General features: G+C 36.1%; 1 protein-coding gene across 5 annotated transcripts; it reads left to right on the top strand.

The window, feature by feature from the left end:
* Nucleotides 1–1,966: 1,966 nt before the first annotated feature.
* LOC128512211 (uncharacterized) lies at nt 1,967–23,638 on the top strand. Of its 5 annotated transcripts, none has more exons than XM_053485380.1 (16): nt 1,975–2,122; nt 2,269–2,372; nt 2,487–2,619; nt 2,738–2,851; nt 3,223–3,447; nt 4,425–4,618; nt 7,413–7,431; nt 7,650–7,678; nt 15,463–15,526; nt 16,688–16,731; nt 17,750–17,813; nt 18,453–18,496; nt 18,984–19,047; nt 20,094–20,137; nt 21,201–21,261; nt 21,970–23,638. In XM_053485380.1, the coding sequence occupies exons 2-16, from the start codon at nt 2,364–2,366 to the stop codon at nt 22,881–22,883; spliced, it is 2,022 nt and encodes a 673-aa protein (XP_053341355.1). In that variant the 5' UTR covers nt 1,975–2,122; nt 2,269–2,363; the 3' UTR covers nt 22,884–23,638. The 5 variants fall into 5 exon arrangements, with proteins under 5 accessions (XP_053341358.1, XP_053341357.1, XP_053341355.1 ...); XM_053485379.1 differs by having other exon boundaries at nt 1,976–2,122; nt 2,735–2,851; XM_053485383.1 differs by lacking the exon at nt 21,201–21,261 and having other exon boundaries at nt 1,967–2,122; nt 2,735–2,851; nt 21,970–22,128.
* Nucleotides 23,639–25,100: the final 1,462 nt, after the last annotated feature.

Genomic DNA, 25,100 nt, shown 5'->3' with positions numbered 1-25,100 from the left:
CAGCTTAAGAAAACAATGGGAGAGGTAGGGTTAAAAAACAAAACAAAAAACAAAACCACTCTAAACTTCTACTACTATTATATTAGAAATTCGGGCAGCCTTTATTTTATATAGAAAAATTTGTGTTTCATTGTTTATACAGGAGAAAGAACAGTGTGAAAAGCAAGAAGGAGATGGGTAAGTATAAGTAATGCTGCCGTTTGTAGCCAAGCTAACTAAACCACTGTATATATATATATATATATATATATATATATATATATATATATATATATATATATATTTTTTTTTTTTTTTTTTTAAGTAGGCCTATCACACTAAGATTGACTTTTGCAGAAACTGAACATTGCCATTCTGTACATGAATAAGCTACAACCTCAATTTCAAAAAGGTTTAGACCTTATAGACATTGGCAATAGAAAATAGCACAGATGTCAGACTTCTCTTGCCTCTGTTTCATCTAAGTTGGAAAGTGGCACACTGAAAACATGTTTTGTGGTCAGATAAGTCAACATTTTGACTTTTTTCAACATTATGAACAATAGTCCGGTTCCAGAAGTCTAATTTGTTCTAAAGTCTGACAGAGTAAGTCAAGAATATACAATGTACACCATACTGTACCAATCTACTTGGCTAAATCTGCATAGTGATTTTGAGAAGATGGCGGAGCTCTCTTAGTGTTTTGTTTTTAGTTTTCTTTAGTTTCTAAAATAATTATCCCACACTATCTCCAAATGGAGAGGTCTTTTCATGCATGTCTCATAAGTACTCTCAAAGCCACCTATCTCATTTACCTCCCCAGAAGCCTTGTGTATAAGCTCTTATTAATATTAATACATCTCGTGATGCGGATCTTTGATTTGTTTACATTTACGAAAATTAGTAGAACTGCGGTCTGTTCCTATTGTATTTGCAGAAATTCGTAACTCAAATGGTTTGTAAATTTTTTGTAAGTTCCTGTAGTTGTTGAAAACAAGTCAAAGAGGAAAATGGACCATACAAGTTATTAGAATCAAGTTCAACAACTATCACTAGTCATGGTATGAGAGTGTGCCAGTGCCTGTGACATGGGTAAGTAGCACATGTGTGAGGACACTATTAATACAGAAAAAAAAAAAATCGGAGCGACATATGCCGCCATCCGCATACCGTCTTTTTCAGGGATGTCCTTGTATTTTATAATAGCAGACTGCATTTTGCTGGAATTACAGATACATGGCTGCTAAAAGTACGGATGCTAGACTTACCTGCTTGGTCCAAGTAAAAATGTGTGGTGCATTATGAAGGTTAAAATATGGCAACAAAGACCCCATCAAATTGCATAATTTAAGAATGGAGAAAACTCCTGTTAGCTAAACATGACCAATTGCTGTCGTCAGTGGAATAAAACTCTCAGGAAGTGGCTAAACCAGTAAACAGTTAAATGTCCAAACATTTTGGGAGGAAGTTGCAGCAGCCAGACTTAACGTGACTGCATATTTTTAACAAATAATTAAATTCATACAGAAAATCATTAAATGAGTACTGTCTGAACTCTTGGTATTTTTATGGTATTTGCCCATTTAATAGTGCAATAGCTTGTTGCTAAAATTTTTATAGACTGCATAATAAAGTCCTTTTTTGTTTTTCTTATTATGACTTTAATAAGAACCTGAGTTTTACAACCAAAACAACACCAACAACAACAAAGCAAATAGTTTTTTTTTTATTATTCTTATTATTTTATTTTTTTATAGTACACTTCAACCAGTAGGTGGCAGAAAACACATAGCATAGGATGTTGTTCAACTTCAAACGCAACTGATTATTTATTTATATATGCTGTAGAAGTTTGCTTATCAACTATGCGTAAGGCAGGCGATCTTAGAGACATTTAGCGGTAAAATCCTGAAAAACTGAGACTGTCGGTATTATAAAGGGTTGCAGTGAAATAATAATAATAATAATAATAATAAAGAAAATATAGAGTTTCCGAGTCCCGGTGGTGTTAAAGGGTTAAAAACGAAGAAAATCAGAGTCGCTTGATAACGAAAGTGAAAGGTGACGGGGTTTTTGTGCAGTCACTCTGTAGATAGCAGTCGGCGAGTAAATGCTCCTGAAGTGCTGTTTACATAGTAATGAGGTTATACCTGTTTTTTTATATATACTAAAATGTGTGTATACGATGTTAATGTGTTTTTATTTGCGCATGCGTGTGTGTCACTTTATCACCTTAACCGTGTCTTTGTTTGTTTTTCTTCCCTTCGCCTTTCCGCTCTACTTCTACAGCAAACAGAGTGAAGCTATTAACCCGAGCAAAGACCAGTTTGACGCCGAACAGTCTGATTTGTTCTAATCTCTTACCAAAACAGACTAAAGAAGTTATGGAAGAGGTAAGACATTCTGGAAACGATGTCAGTAAACTGTAAGCTGTAAACTATGTTGCCAAAGTCCATTTGCCTTTTTTGTTTTTTATTTTATATTGTAAACAAACATATTTTTGCTAGCCATCAGGCACAAAAGATGACTTTGAAATGGTCGACCAGTCAGAGACACACATTACTGCTGAAAGTGAAACTGTTGACACTCAGATGGAGATGAACAGAAATGGCGATGGTGAAAAAGAACTAAAATCTTCAGGTAGGTGTTCAAAAATGTTTATTATTATTGTTATTTAAAAAACTTAAACCTTATACCTTATACAGTGTTTGCATGGGTGTTCGAATTATGTCCTTTTTTGCAATATTTATTTAAGAAGGACAAAAGATAAACAGAATGGTTGAAAAACTAGAACAATGTGATAATGTCTGCAAGAAAGCAGAAGGACCAGGAAGCAAAGAGGAAAATCAAACAACAAAACAGAAAAATCATGGTACGTGTGTAAAATAATTACTTTATAGTTACCTTTCATATTTTGACATGCAGGAGAAAACACTGGGCCAAAATGTTACAGTACAAAGGCATGAACACTGTACAATTACTAGCATTTGTCAGCACAGACTTAACGTTCTGTTTACACAATTTCTTTACAAACTCGTTTCAATAAATCTCTTCCTAATTATTTTAAGGTAAGTATTTAAAATGAATTGTTATAATGTCAGGGTACAGAAATCTATATTGTAATCAAATGTGCACACTTGATCAACTACATGAACTAATTAATAGCATATTACACTGGGTTTATGGGTAGTAGTTTGTTTTTAGTAATAATGACTAATTAAAAATTATTACTTTTACTTGCAGAAAATATAACAAATGTATTGTCAGGAAAAAGGTTTTTTGTTCTTCTGTCTGGAAATACACTGAACGTGCACAAGGCCATCATAGATCATCTTACAAGACAAACATCTGACCTTCAGAACGTGTCTACAGTGGATGATTGTGATTTCATTCTGGTCTTCTGCCCTGTTGTGTCACGAGCAGGAACTGACATTGAAGCAGCAGTGCAAAAACTTCACAGTTCCTCAGGTATTAAAATATGGTGATGAATAAAACTGAAAAGGGCATATTGTTTTAGGAAAAGAATAATTGAGTAATTGTGTAATGCTGCCAAGACAGCACAGAGACTAATCATTGTAATAGTATGTTATAAAGTACAGTGAAACCTCGGATTGCGAGTAACACGGTTTGCGAGTCTATTATGTATCACGCATGCGCTTTTTGTTTTGACGCAGAGCGTCACGTAATCACAACTGAGCCTACAGTTTATCTCTCTCTTGCGCTGCGAAATTGTGGGTAATTTCCCCTTCCTGTCGTTATGTATGTGCACGTGCGTAATTTGACACCGTGCCAGTTCACACACACTCTCTCTCTCCCACCTTTAGTGTGTGTAAAACAAACACACACACACACACACACACACACACACACACACACACTTACTTACTTTAGCTTTACACACATACACACAGCGCCTGCGTGCATAAACGGAAACACTTATCTGTCAGGATTTATTTATTTATTTTTCATTTGTTTGGATTTTTTTCCCGATTTTCTCCCTAATTTAGTCGTATCTAATATCTCCCCGTCACTAGGGGGCTCCCACATTAAGGCTACTACTACCACTTAGTCTGGAGGGCCGAAGACTATCACGTGTTTCATCTGAACCATGTGACGCCAGCCAACCGCATCTTTTCGAACTGCTCGCTCACGCACTGTTGGGGGCGGCGTAACACACTCAGAGGACAGCGCTATCGATTGGCTGTAGAGCCATGGTTAATGTGGGAGCACTAAGTACCTCTCATCCCTCCCCTCTGAAAGAGTTCGGCCAATCAGCTCTCTCTAGGCCTCTGGCTGCAAGAGGTTACCGCATCACCCGGGAACCGAACCAGCGATCTCTGAATGATAGGCCACTGCGCCACTCGGAGGCCACTGTCAGGATTTTTTTTTTTTTTTTTTTTTTAATGCATTGCATTTTCTGAAATAATCCCATTATTTTTTCCTAGGAACCAAACCTGCAGTTCTGGTGGTGCTCCATCACACCTTTGATCCAGAGTGTGTTGTACCAAACAGCAGCAGAGCTGTACACAGAGAGAATACAGTCACAGTCGACTGTCTGTTTCATGAAGATAAGGGATTACTGCAGTGTCATAAGAATTATGAATCACTGACCAGAATTACAGAAATGATACAATCCCAGGTACCTTTTATTTCTACCATATTTTAGTTTTGAAAAGAATTATACACATTTTAACAACACAGCAGTAAAAACTCATAGCTTCGCAGCATGTAAAGTATAAAATTTCAGTATGGAAATTGACACGGAAAACATGACTTACACCCTATGAAGTAAATGTTAAGATAGGGAGGTGTCTTCTTCTCCCATTGACGTGTATTGGTTAGCACGTTTCCTCCACTTAACAATTTGGTTATTTAATTGGAATCTGTAGTTGTTATGTAGTGCGGTATGGAGAGCTGCACCATGAGATAATGTATATAAGAGCCCTTATGCAGGGCTTCAGAGGGTGTCAATGAAACAGGAGGTTGAGAGAGTGCTTACAATACACACATGAGACCAGATGAGGCTCTGGAAACTAAAAATAAAAATTGTGCTTTTATACTTAACCATGCTTAAAGGACAGTGTGCGTCTCTCTCTCTCTCTTTCTCTCTCTCTCGCCAGCATCTTAAGAAAACAGAGGCTGGGTCTTTGTCTTTGGCCCTGATACCTTACTGGTGCTACCTAATGATTGCCACCTAAGGTATCAGGACCTGGCAACTGCCACGCCTCTGCTTGTTCAGAACTCTGCGGGGTAGCAGTGTATTTATGCCCTTTTGTGAGACCCGTGTCTTTACAGTGGTTAGCTTTTTATTTTTTTAGTAGCCTATAGTCAGTGCTCGATTTGAGGGGGGATGTGGGGCAAAACAAATAACAAAAACCATCCCCTCTCTAAAACCACAATCCCCCTTACCATCCCTTTTAGATTAATAATGTTGTGTATTATGTAAAATTTGTCATAAAAATGAAATATTAAAAATTTATATGTATGATCATTTTTGAACTAATAACGGCGATTAGCCAATCAGAATTCAATATTGTAATGCGCTGTTTACAAGCCCACACAAGTTTGCATCATTTTTTATGCTGTTCGCATTTTCACAACGGCCAGAAGAACAGTTCAAGCACAACTTTTGACTTGCAGGGGGGCAAAAAAGTATTTAGTCAGACACTAATTGTGCAAGTTCTCCCACTTGAAAAGCATGAAAAAAAAAAAAAAAAAAGAAAATCACATTGTAGGATTTTTAAAGAATAAATTAGCAAATTATGGTGAAAAATAAGTATTTGGTCAATAAAAATTTTTTACCTCAATACTTTGTTATATACCCTTTGTTGTCAATGACAGAGGTCAAACGTTTTCTGTAAGTCTTCACACGGTTTTCACACACTGTTGCTAGTATTTTGGCCCATTCCTCCATGCGGATCTCCTCTAGAGCAGTGATGTTTTGGGGATCATTGTCATGATAAAAGACCCAGCCATGTTTTATCTTTTATGCCTTGCTGATGAAAGGAGGTTTTCACTTGAAATCTCACGATACACGGCCCCATTCATTCTTTTCTTTACACGGATCAGTCGTCCTGGTCCCTTTGCAAAAAAACAGCCCCAAAGCATGATGTTTTCACCCCCATGCTTCACAGTAGGTATGGTGTTCTTTGGATGCAACTCAACATTCCTTCTCCAAACACGGCAAGTTGAGTTTTTTCCAAAAAGTTCTATTTTGGTTTTATCTGACCATATGACTTCCTCCCAATTCTCTTTTGGATCATCCAAAACTTCAGACGGGCCTGGACATGTACTGGCTTAAGCAGGGGGACACGCCTGGCACTGCAGGATTTGAGTCCCTGGCGGCGCAGTGTGTTACTGATGGTAGACTTTGTTACTTTGGTCCCAGCTCTCTACAGGTCATTCACTAGGTCTCCCCATGTGGTTCTGGGATTTTTGCTCACAGTTCTTGTGATGATTTTGACCCTACGGGTGAGATTTTGCGTGGAGTCCCAGATCGAGGGAGATTATCAGTGGTCTTGTATGTCTTCCATTTTCTAATAATTGCTCCTCCAGTTGATTTCTTCACAACAAGCTGCTTACTGTACCTATTGCAGATTCAGTCTTCCCAGCCTGGTGCAGGTCTACAACTTTGTTTCTGGTGTCCTTTGACAGTTATTTAGTCTTGGCCATAGTGGAGTTTGGAGTGTGAATGTTTGAGGTTGTGGACAGGTGTCTTTTATACTGATAACGAGAAATCACAAATTAAAAAATCACAGGCCTCTCTCATCTTCAGAGAACTGAAGGTATGATACATATACCAGCACAAATTCTCTCAGGGAAGACGGGACAATAATTTATTTTTAAATGCCATAATAGTAATTTGATTATTTGTCTGTGTGTGTGTGTGTGTGTGTGTGTGTGTGTGTGTGAGAGAGAGAGAGAGAGAGAGAGAGAGAGAGACTAGTGTGTAGTCATACAAAACTACAGACTATAAAATTAATCTTATTACTAATGTTTATGTAGATTTTTTTTCTACTCCTAGAATTCTCCCCAGATGAAAGCCACTGAAAGAATCAAATGATAGTTTTGACAATTGCATGTTTAAATGCATGTGTTTTGTTTTGATGGCTCCAAGCTGGATTATAATATAATTTGTTTAAAAAACTATTCCTAAAATGTGACATATTTAGCAATAATATTTTAACCCCCAAAGAAAATAATAATAATAATAATAATAATAATAATAAATACTTGACCACACCATCCCCCTTGAAATGTTTTTTACAATTCAACCACTGCTTATAATTAGTATAGCTTTTTAGTTTCAATCCATTTTAAAAGTGAATGCAAACATTGCAGATATTTTTGGTTAAAACATTAAAGAACTGTAAAGTCTGTAAAAACTGTAAAAGTGATTGTGCACTAATGAATATTATTACTTTACTCTTTAGGCATCAAGCTCATGGCTAGGTACCTTATCTTGTTTACTCTTTATTATTGTTGATTATGTAAAACAATATATTCACTGTATTTTTGTGAAAAAAGATAGTGTTTTTGTAATTTATTTATTTACAGTAAATTATTTTAAAAATTGATGAATCTAATTATAATTATATTGTTAATATGCTTGGATTTATTTTTCATTATGGTTTATTTGTTTATATTATGTTTTAATCTAACCTGTTCAGGATGGTGGTTTTCAGGTTCAGCCCCTAAGGTAATACATTTTAATTTACATTTTAAAATAAAAAAATATATTGAAAAATTAAGGAAAGTACTAAATAACTAGAATTATTAAGCTAGGAATCTATAGACATTGTGATGTGAGGGTAAATTCATTACATTTTACAGACATCAGACACACCAAATTTAGTAAAATAGTATATTTAGGATATATAAGAATAAGGATTATATTAATTTCACCTGCTAAATTTACAGCCTCCACCTGTTTGAGGGACATTAAAGACAAACTGGTACTTTTGATTGTGCAGAATAAAAGAACAGTTATGCGAGTAAAATATCCTTTATTTCTCTATATAATCTCCTGCTACACTAATGTACCTATCAGCATTTCGCTAGTGCTTGGATGCCATCAAGGTAGGAAGTAAGCTGGAGCCCTTATGGGACTTCCTGCTTCTTTTCATTGTCAGTGCTGAAATAGGCCCAGTTTAGTGGCGATTGTATAGATTTCATCCTGTCTGCCATTTTTTTTTTTTTTTTTTTACTTTTTGAGCATGTTAAGACCCCCAAAAAAGCCCCGGATAGTGTTAAAAAAAAAAAAATTAATCCTTACAATAACAAGAGGGTCCTCACACACTATGACGACATAGGGCTGATGTAGTGCTTGGGCTCTAAATAAATGCACTAAAATATATTTATACCAATATACACAATGGAATATATAATAATAATACAGTTCTTGATGTATATGTTTGGTGCATTAGCAGCAACTTAAAAGTGAGAGTGGGTGGGCTAACAGCTTGGTTTGTTACTGTTTGTATTTTTATATTTATTACATCTGGGGTGATTAATAAGAATGATATAACTACGAAAGTTAACATTATTGCCAAAGTATAGTTTTAATATTTGACCTTCTCTTAATAATTACAATTATATATTAAACATACTGTATAGTGTTTGAGAGATTTGCTCCTCTTGGACAGGTTTAGATTAAAACTAGATTTTCACACTTTGAATAGGAAAAACCTCAATGTGGAAATGAAGAAGGGACGGATAAAAGTCAAACAGAAAGTGGATCTGAAGGTATGTATTCTGGTTGGAAATGCAATGGGTTTTCTGGTGACACATTGCCTTTAGATCTATTATGGTATGTGTGCTTTTCAAACTAAATAATATTTCATATTATTTTCAAACCAGGTTCTTGAAATCTTGTATTTTTTTTATTAATGTGTATTAACATCATCAATTAAATATAATTGTGCTAAAGTGAGACCTTAGCACATTTAAATTGTTGGCTATAATCACACAATGGCAAAAACTTTCAAGTAAAAAACTTCCTGCATCATAACTAAGAAATGGTATGTTTAACTATTAAAAGTCAACTTCTGGTCAAAAGACAAGTGAATGACTAAACTTTTTAAAATTAGGGGCTAGAGCAAAAGGCGTGCCGAAAGGTCGGGGGCGTGCCGAACGGTAGGGGGCGTGTCGAAAGGGTTCTCACTGGTGAAAGGAGCTTTTGCGTTGGCCAATTAGCGGTAATCCTATTTATATGTAGGTACCTTTAGTTTAGCGTGGAAGAACATGGCGGCGGTAAGGCCCGGTGTGGTTAGTCAATATAAATAATTTTTTTCTTTATTTTTGTCATTTAATTGTTCGTTTAATTGTTGTTGACAGACACATATTACTGTGGCATCGGACAGAAAAGAGTGTTCACAGCATTTTATTTTGACAGAGAGTTTGGCGGATTCTGTTCTATGGACTGTTACAACAGCATGAATGAATGACCAGATTGGGTGGAGGGGTTATTATTTTTTTCTTTAGCTCTTAAACAGTGCAGCTCTGCCTCCACATTTGGAACTAAATAAATGTTTTATTGGCTAAAATTGTGTCTGTTTACTAAATTAGTGCCACTTCAAAGGTTACTAAACTGTACTTTTCCTCCTCCTTATTGTGGTGTTTTATGAACCATATTTGTCCTTATCAGGCGATGTGTTTTTAGTTTTCATGCACTTTTAGTAAAACTACAGAAAAACAACTGTCAGTTCAAAACATTCTAAATGACTAATTCTGTAACTTTGTTTTGGTCTTGTTTAACCAATACAAAGTAAATAGTATTGCAAAAATATTAAAATTACATAAAAAAATTTATGAACAGCTTGTGGTACTATATTCTTTTAAATAATTGTAATTAGATTTTGATTATGGGTTTAACACAGTTAAGGCAAAGAGGAATCCAGCTCTAGCTATTGGATATGCGCACATCAATCTAACAATATTTTTCTCTCACTGTACAACAATAAAACTTTTTGTATTACAGAAAGGATTAGGTTTAGATGTGAAAAACGACCCAATAGGTATAACAATTCTGTCACGCTCTCAACGTTTTGCGCTGATCCAAGACCGCACTTGTCATTTGACATTTCCGTTCCCACGCTGTCATGCTCTTCATCACGCACCCTTGTTTTCCCACGCTGTCATGTCACTTCCCACGCCCCCGGTCTGCCCCGCCTGCACACTGGTTTCTCATTCAGCGCTGATTTTCCTGAGCTTATAAGGAAGCGCAGTGCACCATGTCTTTGCCAGATTTTTGTGTATCTCGAACCAATACTTTCGCATTTATTTTGATAGCCTCCACGTTGCTAAGTTTTTTTCCCGATTCTCGTTTCTCTTCTCCTCACCTTTTTGATTGCCACGCTGATGGATTTCACGGCTAACTACCCAACGCGCGCTTTCTCGACTACGGCTTATCTTCACGTCTCGGCACAGACACCACACTGACGGATTTCATGGCTCTCGACCCAACGCGCGCTCTCTTGGCCACGGCTTATCTTCACGTCTCGGCACAGACACCACGCTGACGGATTTCACGGCTCACAGCCCAACGCACTCTCTCCTCGACTACGACCCAGCTCCACGCTCGCGGCACGTTTCCAGTGCCAGCGGACTTCCCGGCTCGATACGCACACACTCATTCATCTAAGAACAGTCAACGCCTCAGTCTTCCATGGTTAGCTCTTCATGGTCCCCAGATTGACTGGATCAAACATCCAGCGGGTTGGAGCCCCTCTTGCGCCACGTCATGCCTTCGCTCTGCACTCCCTACACTCCCTACTACAGCCAAGATACACCCCAGATATCTCCAACGTTTCTGCTCATTATCACGATCTCCAGCAGGTTTTCAGCAAAACCCGAGCCATGTCGCTTTCTCTTCATCGCCCTTACGACTGCCCCATCGACCTGCTCCCGGGCACCTTCCCGCCCAAAGGCCAACTGTACTCCTTGTCTCGCCAGTAGAGAGAGAATCCATGAACACGTACATTACAGAGGCCCTTGCCCGCCCGAATCATCCGCCCATCCTCCTCCCCTGCCGGGACAGGCTTTTTCTTCGAGAAAAAAAGGACAGGTCCCTTTGGCCATGTATTGATTTCAGGGGCCTCAACGACACGTTTACGAAACTCGACCTATGGAATGCCTATCAGCTTGTCCGTATCCGTGAGGAAGACGAGTGGAAGACGGCCTTTAACACCCCTACGGGACATTATGAATATTTGGTGGTTCCCTTTGGCCTCACCAACGCTCCTGCCGTCTTCCAAGCCCTCATTAATAATGTTCTCCGCGACTTTCTCAATCCATTTGTATTCGTTTACCTGGACGACATTCTAATTTTCCCTCAAGGATTGGGGGAACACCGTCACCATGTTTGTCAGGTTCTTCAGAGACTCTTGGAGAAAAACCTCTATGTCAAAGCGGAGAAATGTGAGTTTCACACACCCTCCACCACCTTCCTGGGTTTTGTCGTCTCCCCGTTCATGCTGAAGATGGAACCTGCCAAGGTCCAGGCCGTCACTAGCTTGCCCATACCAGCCTCGCGGCGAGACCTCCAATGGTTCCTGGGTTTTGACTTTTACTGCTGCTTCATACGAGGGTACAGCTCCATCACCGCCCCCCTGACCTCGCTAACCTCCGCCAAGACCCGTTTCTGCTAGGATAAGGAAGTCGACCAAGCCTTCGCTAACCTTAAGCAAAGATTAACCTTTGCTCTCATCCTCACTATCCCTGACCCATCTCATCAGTTTGTTGATGCATAGTTCTCCATGTATTTCGGCTCCATGGCCTCCCCACGGACATTGTGTCAGACCAGGGCCCTCAGTTCACCTCTCATTTTTGGGGCGCGTTCTGCAGGCTTGTCGGGGCCACTCCCAACCTATCATCAGGTTTCCATTCCCAGTCCAATGGACAGACTGAGCGTATAAACCAAGCACTAGAGGTCTCCCTCCTCTGCATGAGGACAGGGGCCCTCTACCACCTGGAGCAAGTTTCTCCCTTGGGTCGAATATGCCCACAATTCTCTGCCTTCCGCGTCGACAGGGTTGTCCCCATTCCAGTGCTGATTGGGCTACCAACCTCCACTCTTCCCAGTCCAAGAACTAGAGGTGGAGACCCCGTCAGCCCAACACTTTGTCCGTCGTTGCAGGCAAACGTGGCTACGCGCTAGGCGAACTCTGCTACGAGCCATCTCCTCTTATAAGAAACAGGTGGACCGCCACCACTCCAAAGCTCCCAAATACTGTGTAGGAGATTGAGTCATGCTCACCACGAAGGACATCCCCTTGAAAACGCTTTCACGCAAGCTCTCCCCCCGTTTCGTCAGACCTTTTACGATAACCAGGATGATCAACCCGTGCGCAGTCCGACTTCTACTTCCCTCGTCCATGTGACAGATCCACCCCACGTAAGTTGTCCATTAAGTCTTTGTCATGTCTTTGCCAGATGTGTGCTCTCTCGACCACGGCTTATCTTCACGTTTCGGCACAGACACCACGCTGACGGATTTCCCAGCTCTCGACCCAACGCGCGCTCTCCCGACCACGGCTTATCTTCACGTCTCGGCACAGACACCACGCTGACGGATTTTCTGGCTCTCGACCCAAAGTGCGCTCTCTCGGCCACGGCTTATCTTCACGTCTCGGCACAGACACCACGCTGACGGATTTCCCAGCTCTCGACCCAACGCGCGCTCTCTCGACCATGGCTTATCTTCATGTCTCCGCACAGACACCACGCTGACGGATTTCCCGGCTCACGACCCAACGCACTCTCTCCTCGACTACGACCCAGCTCCACGCTCGCGGCACGTTCCCAGCGCCAGCGTACTTCCCGGCTTCCCGACTCCCCGGCACTCATTCATCTAAGAACAGTCAACGCCTCGTTCCTGCACCTGCGCCTGGATTCACCTCTGCGAACGAACGGACACCACGCCCCTTCTGACAAATTCATTTTATTGTTAGTTTCCGGTCGGAGCTATATATCCCTTCTAGCCACGATCATGACTTAAACGTGCGAGGATGACGTCAGTAACCCATGGCAATGCAGTAGAATGTTCAGAAAGTAATATTTGTAATATCGATATTTTACAGGAAAATAATGGAATTTTAATATAGATGATTATGTTGGCTGCATTACATAAACGCGTTAGAAAGAACAATAGCGTTCAATATTAGCCATTATGTGAAACAGGCAACTTGCGCGACCAATTATAAAAACCTTTCGGCACGCCCCAACCTTTCGACATGCCCCTACCTTTCGACACGCCCATTATTTCGATCTGCAGCTACCCCTGTCTTAAAAAAGCTGAGGTATGTATATAGTAACTTCATAACAAAACAACACAGGATTGTTGATAATAGGCTTTTTTTTTTTTTTTTTAAGAATTACTTTCATAAAATGCCACTGTACCAGTGCTGAAGTTGGGATAATATTCAATAAATGACCTCAACACATATGGGCAAAATGACTTGAAACAAAACCGCTGATAGGAGGTCTAAGCCTGAGCAGGACTCTGTAAGACCCTGTGGTACTGTAAATGTTCCTGAGGAACATGCTGCTAAGAGTATATGCACATACGCTATATTTGTCAAACAAGGAGTGTAACAAAATACAGCATCTCCTCCACATCAAAAATACTGGACAACTGCAGTTTCCCTAATGATTTAAATAGAAAGCAGCCAAATCTGCTTTAAGTCTGAGATTTGTTTTGTGCAAGAGGCCATAAAGCAGTTTGGACATTGTGCAAACACCATATTAAAGTACGGTAATCTGGGAGCTAAGATGCACTTGACTGTAATATCTCTGAAAGAAAACGAAACAGAGGTAACATTACAACACTAAAGGATGCGTGACATGAGATAGAATCAGTTTGTTTGGGAAAATATTGTATATGTAACAATCTTAAAGTCTAATTCAGTTTGATCAATTTGATCGCAGTCGGTAAATACAATTAAGAATATACTGTTAAAATGTTTTCATTTGTTTTTATTATTTTATTTGTTAATATTATGTTTTAATCTAACCTGTTCAGGACAGGCTTCAACATGGTGGTTTTGGCCAGGTCCAGCCCCTAAGGTAATACATTTTATTTTACATTTTGAAATTATAAAATTTATTGGGAAATTAAGTAAACTACTAAATAACTAGAATCATTAAGCTAAGAATCTATAGACATAGTGATGTGAGGGTAAATTCACTACATTTTACAGACATCAGACACACCAAATTTAGTAAAATAGTATATTTTACTGTGCATTAAGGATTATATTAATTCCACCTGCTAAATTTACAGCCTCCACCTGTTTGAGGGACATTCAAGACAAACTGGGACTTTTGATTGTGCAGAATTAAAGAACAGTTATGCGAGTAAAATATCCTTTATTTCTCTATATAATCTCCTGCTACACTAATGTACTTATCAGCATTTCGCTAGTGCTTGGATGCCATCAAGGTAGAAAGTAAGCTGGAGCCCTCATGGGACTGCCTGCTTCTTGTCATTGTCAGTGCTGAAACGCAGGTCCCCTAGGAACTCTGGTAGTACAGACTTCTTTAAAGCGTTTGCACCATGCAAATGTTTAACTTTATCGTCATTGTAGTGATACAATGAAATTTGTTTGGTAGCTCTCAGAGACAAGCAGCAATAAAGAAAATGAAAGAATAATCAAAAGAATATAGTTGCAAGCAAAGATGAGCAAGCCCAAGCACCCTGCGCTAATTTTGCATCCTTAGTGTCTTGAGATCACAAAGGCCCAGTTTAGTGGTGATTATATAAATTCCCTAGGTAGAGTGTATCAAAATCCTTTGGGTGTGATTGCAAACAACCCAAAATAACTGACTTCCTGTTGAGTACAGCCGATGACATGCAACGTGAAAATAGTTCAGCTCAATGAGCTCTAATTGTGTACCGGATTTCATGAACATATGTGCAAGTATGTTTGAGCAATGCAGCAAAATCTTGTGTGAGACTTTCTGGCATCCTAATGGCAGTGGATTCCAACCTGTCTGCCAATTTTCTTGACTTTTTGAGCATGTTAAGACCCTCCAAAAAGCCCCGGATAGTGGGAAAAAAAATAATATATTAATCCTTACAATAACAAGAGGGTCCTCACACACTATGACGACATAGGGCTGATGTCGTAGTGCTTGGGCCCAAATAATTGCACTAAAATATATTTATAACAATATACACAATGGAATATATAATAATAATACAGTTCTTGATGTATATGTTTGGTGCATTAGCAGCAACTTAAAAGTGAGAGTGGGTGGGCTAACAGCTTGGTTTGTTACTGTTTGTATTTTTATATTTATTACATCTGGGGTAATTAATAAGCATGATATAACTACGAAAGTTAACATTATTGCCAAAGTATAGTTTTAATATTTGACCCCTTAATAATTACAATATTATATTAAACATACTGTATAGTGTTTGAGAGATTTGGTCCTCTTGAACAGGTTTAGATTAAAACTAGATTTTCACACTTTGAATAGGAAAAAACTCAATGTGAACATGAAGAAGGGATGGATAAAAGTCAAACAGAAAGTGGATCTGAAGGTATGTATTCTGGTTGGAAATGTAATGGGTTTTCTGGTGGGTGTTACATTGCCTTTAGATCAATTATGGTATGTGTGCTTTTCAAACTAAAAAATATTTCATAATATTCTCAAACCAGGTTCTTGAAATCTTGTATTTTCTTAAGTGAGGCCTTAGCACATTTAAGTTGTTAGTTATAATCACACAATGGCAAAAACTTTTAAGTTAAAAACTTTCTGCATCATAACTAAGAATGATATTTTTGACTGTTAAAAGTCAACTTCTGTCCAAAAAGAAAAGTGAATGACTAAACTTTTTTAAATTAGGTAAACAAAAAAGTTATTGAAACTCAATACTGTAAATACTAGGGTTTGCTAATATATATATAAAAAAAAGGTATGTATACAGTATAACTTCATTACAAAACAACACAGGATTGTTAATAATAGGCTGTTTTTTTTAAATAATTACTTTTATAAAATGCCACTGTATCAGTGCTGAAGTTGGAATAATATGCAATGAATAACCTCAACACATATGGGCAAAATGACTTGAAACAATATTCTAAGATTTATTACTTCTAAGATTTATTTTCATCTTTTAACTGACATACATCCATGTAAAGCTGACCCGCTGATAGGAGGTCTAAGCCTGAGCAGGACTCTGTAAGACCCTGTGGTACTGTAAATGTTCCTGAGGAACATGCTGCTAAGAGTATATGCACATACGCTATATTTGTCAAACAAGGAGTGTAACAAAATACTGCATCTCCTCCACATCAAAAATACTGAACAACTGCAGTTTCTCAAATGATTTAAATAGAAAGCAGCCAAATTTGCTTTAAGTCTGAGATTTGTTTTGTGCAAGAGGCCATAAAGCAGTTTAGACATTGTGCAAACACCATATTAAAGTACGGTAATCTGGGAGCTAAGATGCACTGGACTGTAATATCTCTGAAAGAATACGAAACAGAGGTAACATTACAACACTAAAGGATGCGTGACATGAGATAGAATCAGTTTGTTTGGGAAAATATTGTATATGTATCAATCTCAAAGTCTAATTCAGCTTGATCAATTTGATTGCAGTCGGTAAATACAATGAAGAATATACTGTTAAAATGTTTTTATTTGTTTTTATTATTTTATTTGTTAATATTATGTTTTAATCTAACCTGTTCAGGACAGGCTTCAACATGGTGGTTTTGGCCAGGTCCAGCCCCTAAGGTAATACATTTTATTTTACATTTTGAAATTATAAAATTTATTGGGAAATTAATCAAACTACTAAATAACTAGAATCATTAAGCTAAGAATCTATACTGTAGACATTGTCATGTGAGGGTAAATTCACTACATTTTACAGACATCAGCCTGTGCATTAAGGATTATATTAATTCCACCTGCTAAATTGAATGCCTGCTTCTTGCCAGTGCTGAAATGCAGGCCTCCTAGGAATTCTGGTAGTACAGACACAAACAGTAAGTGCCACCATGCAGTAATAGGAGAAATAGAGCTTTCCAGCAAGACTAACAATATGCTCTCAGATTTGCTCAGCTGTCTTTTTTAGATGACAAGGCCACTTTGACTTGAACTCCCCTCATACTGTAGTTCAGGAACATTCTCATTTTAATTAAAGCAGTCAATATTGAAGGAAAAAGATTTTGGTAGGCATTAAAAATGGTGGGCAGTTTAGTAAGCACTAAACAAACGCACTGCCTGTCAATTATTTAAGCAATGGTGAACACTAAAAGGGAGAAAATATAAAGAGACTGTATCGTCATTTTAGTGATACAATGAAAATTGTTTGGTAGCTCTTAGCTCTTAAAATAACAAGAGGGCCCTCACACACTATGACAACATACAGTAGGGCTGATGTAGTGCTTGGGCTCTAAATAATTGCACTAAAATATATTTATAACAATATACACAATGGAATATATAATAATAATACAGTTCTTGATGTATATGTTTGGTGCATTAGCAGCAGCTTAAAAGTGAGAGTGGGTGGGCTAACAGCTTGGTTTGTTACTGTTTGTATTTTTATATTTATTACATCTGGGGTTGATTAATAAGCATGATGTAACTACTTTGGTAGTTATAATGTTACCTTTCATATAGTTTTAATATTTGACCTTCTCTCAATAACAATTACAGTATCATATTAAACATATTGTATAGTGTTTGAGAGATTTCCTCCTCTTGGACAGGTTAGATTAAAACTAGATTTTTACACTTTGAATAGGAAAAAACTAAATGTGAAAATGAAGAAGGGACGGACAAAGATCAAACAGAAAGTGGATCTGAAGGTATGTATTCTTGTTGGAAATGTAAAAGTTTTTCTTGTGAGTGTTACATTGCCTTCAGATATAATATTTTGTGTGTGCTTTTTAAACTAAATGGTTTATTTTAATGCAATTATTTTTTAAACTTAATCTGCTGAATGCAATTTTCTGAAATCTAGTGTAAATATGTATTTATGTTATTAATAAAATATAACTATATAATTATTGACACATGTCAGGTTCATGGCGAGGATATTTAAAATTTGAAATCTTATTTAAGCTCAAAAGTTTATTAACGTCAGGTATCATGCATGTTAGAAAACAATTTGTTATGATGGACCAAAATAACAAATCAAAAAGAAAATGTAATGTGTGAATACAAAACATGATTAAAGAGTCATTTTCTACAATTTTTCCCTTTATTATCATTTCCCTTAATCATTTTAAGGAAATGTAAATAATGGAACATGAATTAAAAAAAAGAATAGATTGTAAAGCTTTGTACAGCACCAAATTAATATTTTTATCAATAATAATAAGTTTAAAGATGGTAGACTTCAGATCTGTCAGTCACATTGAAAATATAAATACTTTTAAGTTTATTGATTCATTTTGATTAATTTAATCACTTTTACTTTTTTACTTTTAATTTTACTTTTCCAGCATCAGTTTCAATGTGGTGCCCTTTTTTATCTTCAGCCATCGAGGTAATGCTATTTTAATTCAATGTTGCTAAGGAAATCACTAAAGAACTAAGATAATTTTTGAGTCACCATACTGTACTTGATTGTCTTTTGTAAATGTCAATCGGTTATATGCCATAATTTATGAGAAATTTCATTTCACCAGGCTGTTCCATGCTTGCAGTAATACAATTTCACACCACTTGCTTACCACACATGCCACCTGACACCTTAGCTCCTCCATGTGGTAATAAGTCACTTACCAGCATGACTGACAGTATTCGCTCGAATCTTCTCTACTACACACAAAACAACAAGACCCGGTTTGAATTGGAACATTATCATTTTAATTAAACGAGACAATATTTAAGGAGAACATTTTAAAAGTGTTTGGTAGGCATTAAACAAAAGCACTGGCTCAAAATTCTTTAAGCAATGGTTGACACTAAAAAGTGAGAAAAATAATGATGTATAAGTTTATATTAAAACTAGTTTTTCACACTTTTAATAGGAAAAAAACCTCTGTGACAATGAAGAGGGGAATGAACAAGGTCAAACAAAAAGTCGATCTGAAGGTATGTATTCTGGTTGTAAACTGTGTTACATTGATTTTTGGTTTAATATTTTAAGAGCGCTTTTTTCAAACTACATAATTTTTTCTTAAAATCTAGTTAAAAATATATATATATATAAATCAATATTAATGTTACTACTCAAATATAATTTTATTAATTTGAGGGCTCAGCACATTTAGGCTGTCTTATAATACAGCCTACAATAGTCTTATAATACCTCAATGACAAAAACCTCACCAAGTTAAAAATCTTTGAATCATAACTTATATTATGTTTGAGTGTTACGCCAAACATCTACAGTTGTATAGAACACGAATGACAAAAAATTTTCAATTTAAGTAACCAAACATGTTACTAACACTTAGTATTACAAATACTAGACCATGCTATTACACTAACAAATAAACTGTGCTGTGGTACACAGTAACAATACAATATTTATTTACAACAATAGTGATGGATTCTTCTGTATAATCTCTCTCTTTCTTTATATGGTTTAAATGTATAAATTTCACAAATAATTTATTACATGAATTGTAAAAAAAAAAAAACACTCCTACAGATTTCATACAGATCTCATACAGGCTTAATTAAAAGTTGATTAACATCAGGTGTCATGCTTGTTACAGTAGAAAGCAAGTTGGTATGATACAGGAGGTGCATTTTAGCAAGAAAATGTGAGGTGTGATTGAAAAACCTGAGTAAAGTGTTGCACTGTACAATTGTACCAATCTCCCCATTTATTTTAGGGCAAACTAAATAATGGTACATTAATTTAAAAACAAAAAATATTCAAATGGATTGAAAAGCTGTGCACGAGAGTGGCTCCAAATTAATAATATTATTAACAATAATAATAAGGTTAAAGATGGTAAAACACAGTTATGGCAGTAAGTTGGAAACATAAATAATGTTTTTCTAATTAATTGATAAAGTTTTATGAATTTCATCAATTAGTGGATACAATTACAAATGTACTGTTAATGTTTTCATTTATTTTATTCTGTTTAATTTATTTATATTATTGTTTAATGTAATCTTTCCAGACTACGTTATGATATGTTCGGGTCAGCCAGCTTCAGCTGCTGAGGTAATACAAATTTAAATTCAATATTGCAATAATAAAATGTATTAGGAAATATTTAAGAAACAAAATTATTTATCTAATAATCTATAAACATTTTGATGTTTGAAGGTAAAGTCACTGTTATTTATAGAAATCAGACATAAGACGTATCAAACGTAACAGTATATCTTACTGTTCTTTAAGGATTACATAAATTGTCCTAGTTAAATTTACCGCCTTCACATGTACAAGTCAAACTGGGACTTTTGATTCTGCAGAATAACAGAACACAGTTATGGGAGTAAAAACTCCCTTTATTTCTCTATATAATAATCTCCTGGTACACTAATGCACACATCCCAGCATTTCACTAGTGCTTGGATACCATCAAGATAGAAAGTTTTCTCAGCAAACTGGAGATCTGATCCGACTTCCTGCTTTATCAATGCTGAAATGCTGGCCTCCCAGGAACTCCTGACATACAGGCTTCTTTAATATGCTTGCAGCACTCATATTTTTACTGTTGCTAAGAGTCTCATCACTGTACTGTGCTTGATGTTTTGTGTAAATGTCAATCGGTTTTATGCCCTCATTAAAGAGAAATTTCATCATATCACACTGTTCCATGCTTATAATAACAGTTTTAAACTTTTTCTTACCACGCAATTCATGCCACCTAATACATTAGCAGGTCTATGCGGTAATAGGCGACACATTACTTACCAGCATGACTAACAGCATGCGTCTGGATCTCTTCTGCTTCTAAGATGACAAGACCCAGTTTGGCTTGACCAGACAGTAATTAAGGAAGACATTTTAAAAGTGTTTTGTAGGCATTAAACAAAAGCACTGCCTCACAATTATGTAAGCAGTTATTAAAAATAATGATATTTCTAATCATTTGCAATTATTTAATTTTATTATTTAAATCTACAGTAATGGAAATGGTGATAATGCTAACTTTTGTATAATTGTAACTTTTGACCTCCACTTACTAACAAGTAAAAGATTTGAAATGGTATTTAAGAGATTTGTTTCTTTTGTTCAGATTTAGATTAAAAGTAGTTTTTTTTTTCACTTTTAATAGAAAAAACTATGTGGTCATGAAAAATGGAAGCACAAAGGTCTAACATACAGGAAATCTGGAGGTATGTGTTCTGGTTGGAGATAGAATAGAAAAGTTTCTTTTGAGTGTTATATTGCTTTTAGATATTTAGAATATTTTATGGCTGATTTTCAAACTAAATTATATTTCATAATATTTCACTGCATTTTCTTAAATCCTAGTATTATCTCTTTTATAAATCTACTGTATATTAATGTTCTTACTCAAATATAATTGTCCTAATTTGAGGCCTCAGCACATTTAGGTTGTCTTATGTTTATAATACCTCAATGACAAAAACTTCACCATGTTAAAAACTTTCTGAATTGTAGCTAAGAAAAATTATGTTTGACTTTTAAACTATACAAGTATTATTTATATTATTGTAAACAATACAATATACAATAACTTCTGTTAATTAGACTAGTGAACTTTCTTTAAATTAAGTAACCAAAAAATACTAGGCTTTGCTTGTACACTACATAAAACCGCTGAGGTATACAGTACCTCTACTACAGTACAAAATCACACAGCACCGTTGGTATTAGTTTTTGAACATTTTAATTACTGTGATAATGTTATGTAGGACCAGTGTTGAAGTTGGGATAATATTGAATGAAAGACCTCAATACAATGTGTCAAATATAATGTGTCTTAATTTGAATACCTCCATGTAAGCCCCCCCACACTCCCCTATTTAAATAGAACCATGGAAATCTTTTTTTTTTATGTTTATCTGTTTTTATACCAGAACTAAGGTTGATGCTGCTGGGGAGTAGATCTGTTCAGACTGCAGTAAAAAACATCATTCTGGGCAGAGAGGATAGGAATCAGGCTGTTACACCTACATCCACCCAGCAGAGTGAGAACACACAGGGAGAGGTGGCCGGGAGGAAGGTGATTGTGATGGACACTCCTGACTGGTTCTCTCCTGGAATCTGTCTGGAGGAAAGACTAGAGAAACTAGAGAATGTGGATTCATTGCTGCATTCTCCAGGGCCTCATGCCTTTCTCCTGGTCTTACATGCAAATCAGCCTACAGGAGAGAAGAAATCATTCATTGAGGAAATGGTGGAGACTTTGGGAGCAAGCTGTTGGCAAAATACAATGATTATTTTCATTGTTTCTGATAAACATCAAAGAAATAACCAATCAGGAGACCAGGAGATTCAGAAAAGTGGAAAGGAGGTTTTCTGTCTCAACATTAAAGAGAGTGGAGAATGTTCTCAGGTCGCAGATTTGCTGGAGAAGATAGAGAAGATGGTGAACAGAAGAGGAGAGAAAATCTATAGCAGTGATATTTATAAACATACATTGGTTCAGGTAAGAACGCTTTTGAAAAGTATAAGAGAGAAATTAGAGAAATGTAAAGACCAAATAAAAAGAGACAGCAAGGAAAAAATGAGGAAACTTGACCTACCAGAAGAGTTACAGCAAAAAATGGAAATGAAAGAAAATGTACACATTGCTAGGACGGAGGAAGAAAGAAACATAATGAAAATCATTTTGCCTGAAATATGGAAAAATATCTTGGAATCAAATGTGAAGATGCATGAAAAGTTCAGCAGACAGGAGGAGGGGCAGACGACATGTAAAAGACCACATGAAGAGGAAGATAAAAAGATAAAATACAGTATAAAGAAAAAAAACATTCAATCTGATTAAGGAACAGCAAGATTTTTTTTTTTTTTTTTTTTTTTTGCAATGCTAAATACCTGCATTTACAATGAAGTCTTATCTATAATAATGCATGCTTTACTACACATATCCTATTTTTGCCATGCCTAAATTAGTATAAACTTATGATTAAGTGAACAATTTAAATTACAGGATGCTACAAGCTAGGTCCGGTGTGATTGATCTCTTTACAACTTTTCTGACTGTACACACACGCACATGCCCACAAACACATATATACTCACGCACTATAAAATAACATACAGTATATAATTTTCTTGATTAGATATTGACTGGAGAAGCTGACATTAACATAACTGTTTGTAAATGTTTTACGTTGATCCTGGAAAATTTGCAGCTATGACATGTACTGTGTTATTAATACCAGGCTTTGAAAGCATAATTATCCTTCTTTAATGTTCCTAAATCAGTGCTAAAGTACTATAGACCTAATAGGTCTATAAGTAGCACTGATTATCAGTTCTGATTTTTGTGATATTCTGTCTATAACATGTATGGTAGTTAAGTATCGGCACTGTGTAATGGTCAAGTTTTTTTGGGAAATCATGCAAAGGATAGGTTTCGGAAAATTACATATTTGGCATTTCTTTATTGTTAACTTCAATAAGCTTGTGACTGCTTATGATTCATATACTGTATAATGTGGATTTTAAACACTCATATTAATCATATAAGATTTGAATTCTATTAAAGTTTATCATAGTTGTATGAGAAAAAAACAATTCCATGCCACCTTGTATTTTATTCTTGTTGCAACCAAAGTTCCGTTAAAGTGGTTATTATTGTAATTTTATATCATATACTTCTGGTAGAGTAAAACAGTGAAATGAAACATTATTCCCCAGGACCATGGTGCGACATACTGTACTGTAAAGCAACACAGAATTATTTGAGACCAGACAAACCAAAAACAGATCAATAAGCAAAGCAAAGGACGTGCTGCATCGGTAGTGCAATGTTGTAGTGCTAAATAATAATAATAAAAAAAGAAGAAGAAATGGGATTTTAGAACATTTAAAACAATCACTCAATCAACATTGAACCCATGCTAGAAAGAACAAATAAAATGAAACCCAGCTACAGATGCCCAGGTAAGAGTAATGATGAAAACATGATTTACTTTTAGTCATTAGCGGCAAAAAAGATAGTTATTATATTTGAGATACAAACCTTACTATGAACACGGTGGCATTAACAACAGATAACATTAACAGCAGTAAACTAAACAGAGAAGCTAACAGCAAACAAACCAGACACAAGACAAAGGACAAAGGACAAACAGAAACATGGACTATGAATGTCAAAGGACTGGATTGGACTAGATACAAGTGAATATTGTCATGCCCATGTCACGTTAGGTGCAAGTTTCAACATTATATAGAGTCAAAAGATACCTCACATATAGAACAAGGACAAACGAACCAAATAACAATTTTAATTTTAAATGAGCAATTACCATTTTAAACTTTTACATGTGTTCTTTATAATCACATGTAAACAAATAATAATCTGACAAGGATGGGATTTTTCTGTAAGTATTATTAGTTAATATGCTGTATGAAGCATGGGAGTGCTGTGAACTCTAATAGTCTTTACATTGTAACAGTCTTTACTATTTTTATTACACTGTCCCTATAGTAAAATAAAAAAGAAACAAACAAACAAAAAAATCAACAAATAAATAAATAAACAAATAAATATGGAAAATAAAATTTAAACAACCAGTGTATGCAGAATATAATTAACTAAGGAGTTCACAATCACCAAACCAAATCAGGCCATTATCACATCCTGAAAACAGAAGTCTAAAATATATACAATAATAAATAAACATATTTTCCAAGTGAAACTAGATAATGTATATAAGTACATGAGAATGTACTAATACACGTGTGTGTGTGTGTGTGTGTGGGTGTAATGCCAATTAATTCACCAGGCTGCACATAAGGACTTACAAGTTTGTTTGAAACACTGGCTATTTTATTACAGTATATAGATAAAATATTACCCGGATGTATATTTGTTACTATGTTTAAACATTTTGCAACACTTTTTTTACATTAACCAATAACTGATGTAATTGCTTTTACACACAGCATAAGTGAGGAATGTCTTTTAAAAAAATCTGCTGAATAGCTGCACAGAAGTCAAAACTGATTAACTTTATCCATGACACCTCTATCA

Source organism: Clarias gariepinus, chromosome 24 (genome assembly GCF_024256425.1).
Source record: "Clarias gariepinus isolate MV-2021 ecotype Netherlands chromosome 24, CGAR_prim_01v2, whole genome shotgun sequence".
Classification (NCBI taxonomy): Eukaryota; Metazoa; Chordata; class Actinopteri; order Siluriformes; family Clariidae; genus Clarias; species Clarias gariepinus.
The sequence above is the reverse complement of the archived record's forward strand: the minus strand, read 5'-3'. Positions and strand labels throughout refer to the sequence as shown.

What these genes read in the sequence shown, in the direction of transcription:
- LOC128512211 (XM_053485379.1), top strand. An exon ending in AACAGAAAGTGGATCTGAAG is followed by an intron (nt 17,814 to 18,452) that starts GTATGTATTCTT and finishes TTACTTTTCCAG; the next exon opens with CATCAGTTTCAATGTGGTGC. An exon ending in AACATACAGGAAATCTGGAG is followed by an intron (nt 21,262 to 21,969) that starts GTATGTGTTCTG and finishes TTTTTATACCAG; the next exon opens with AACTAAGGTTGATGCTGCTG.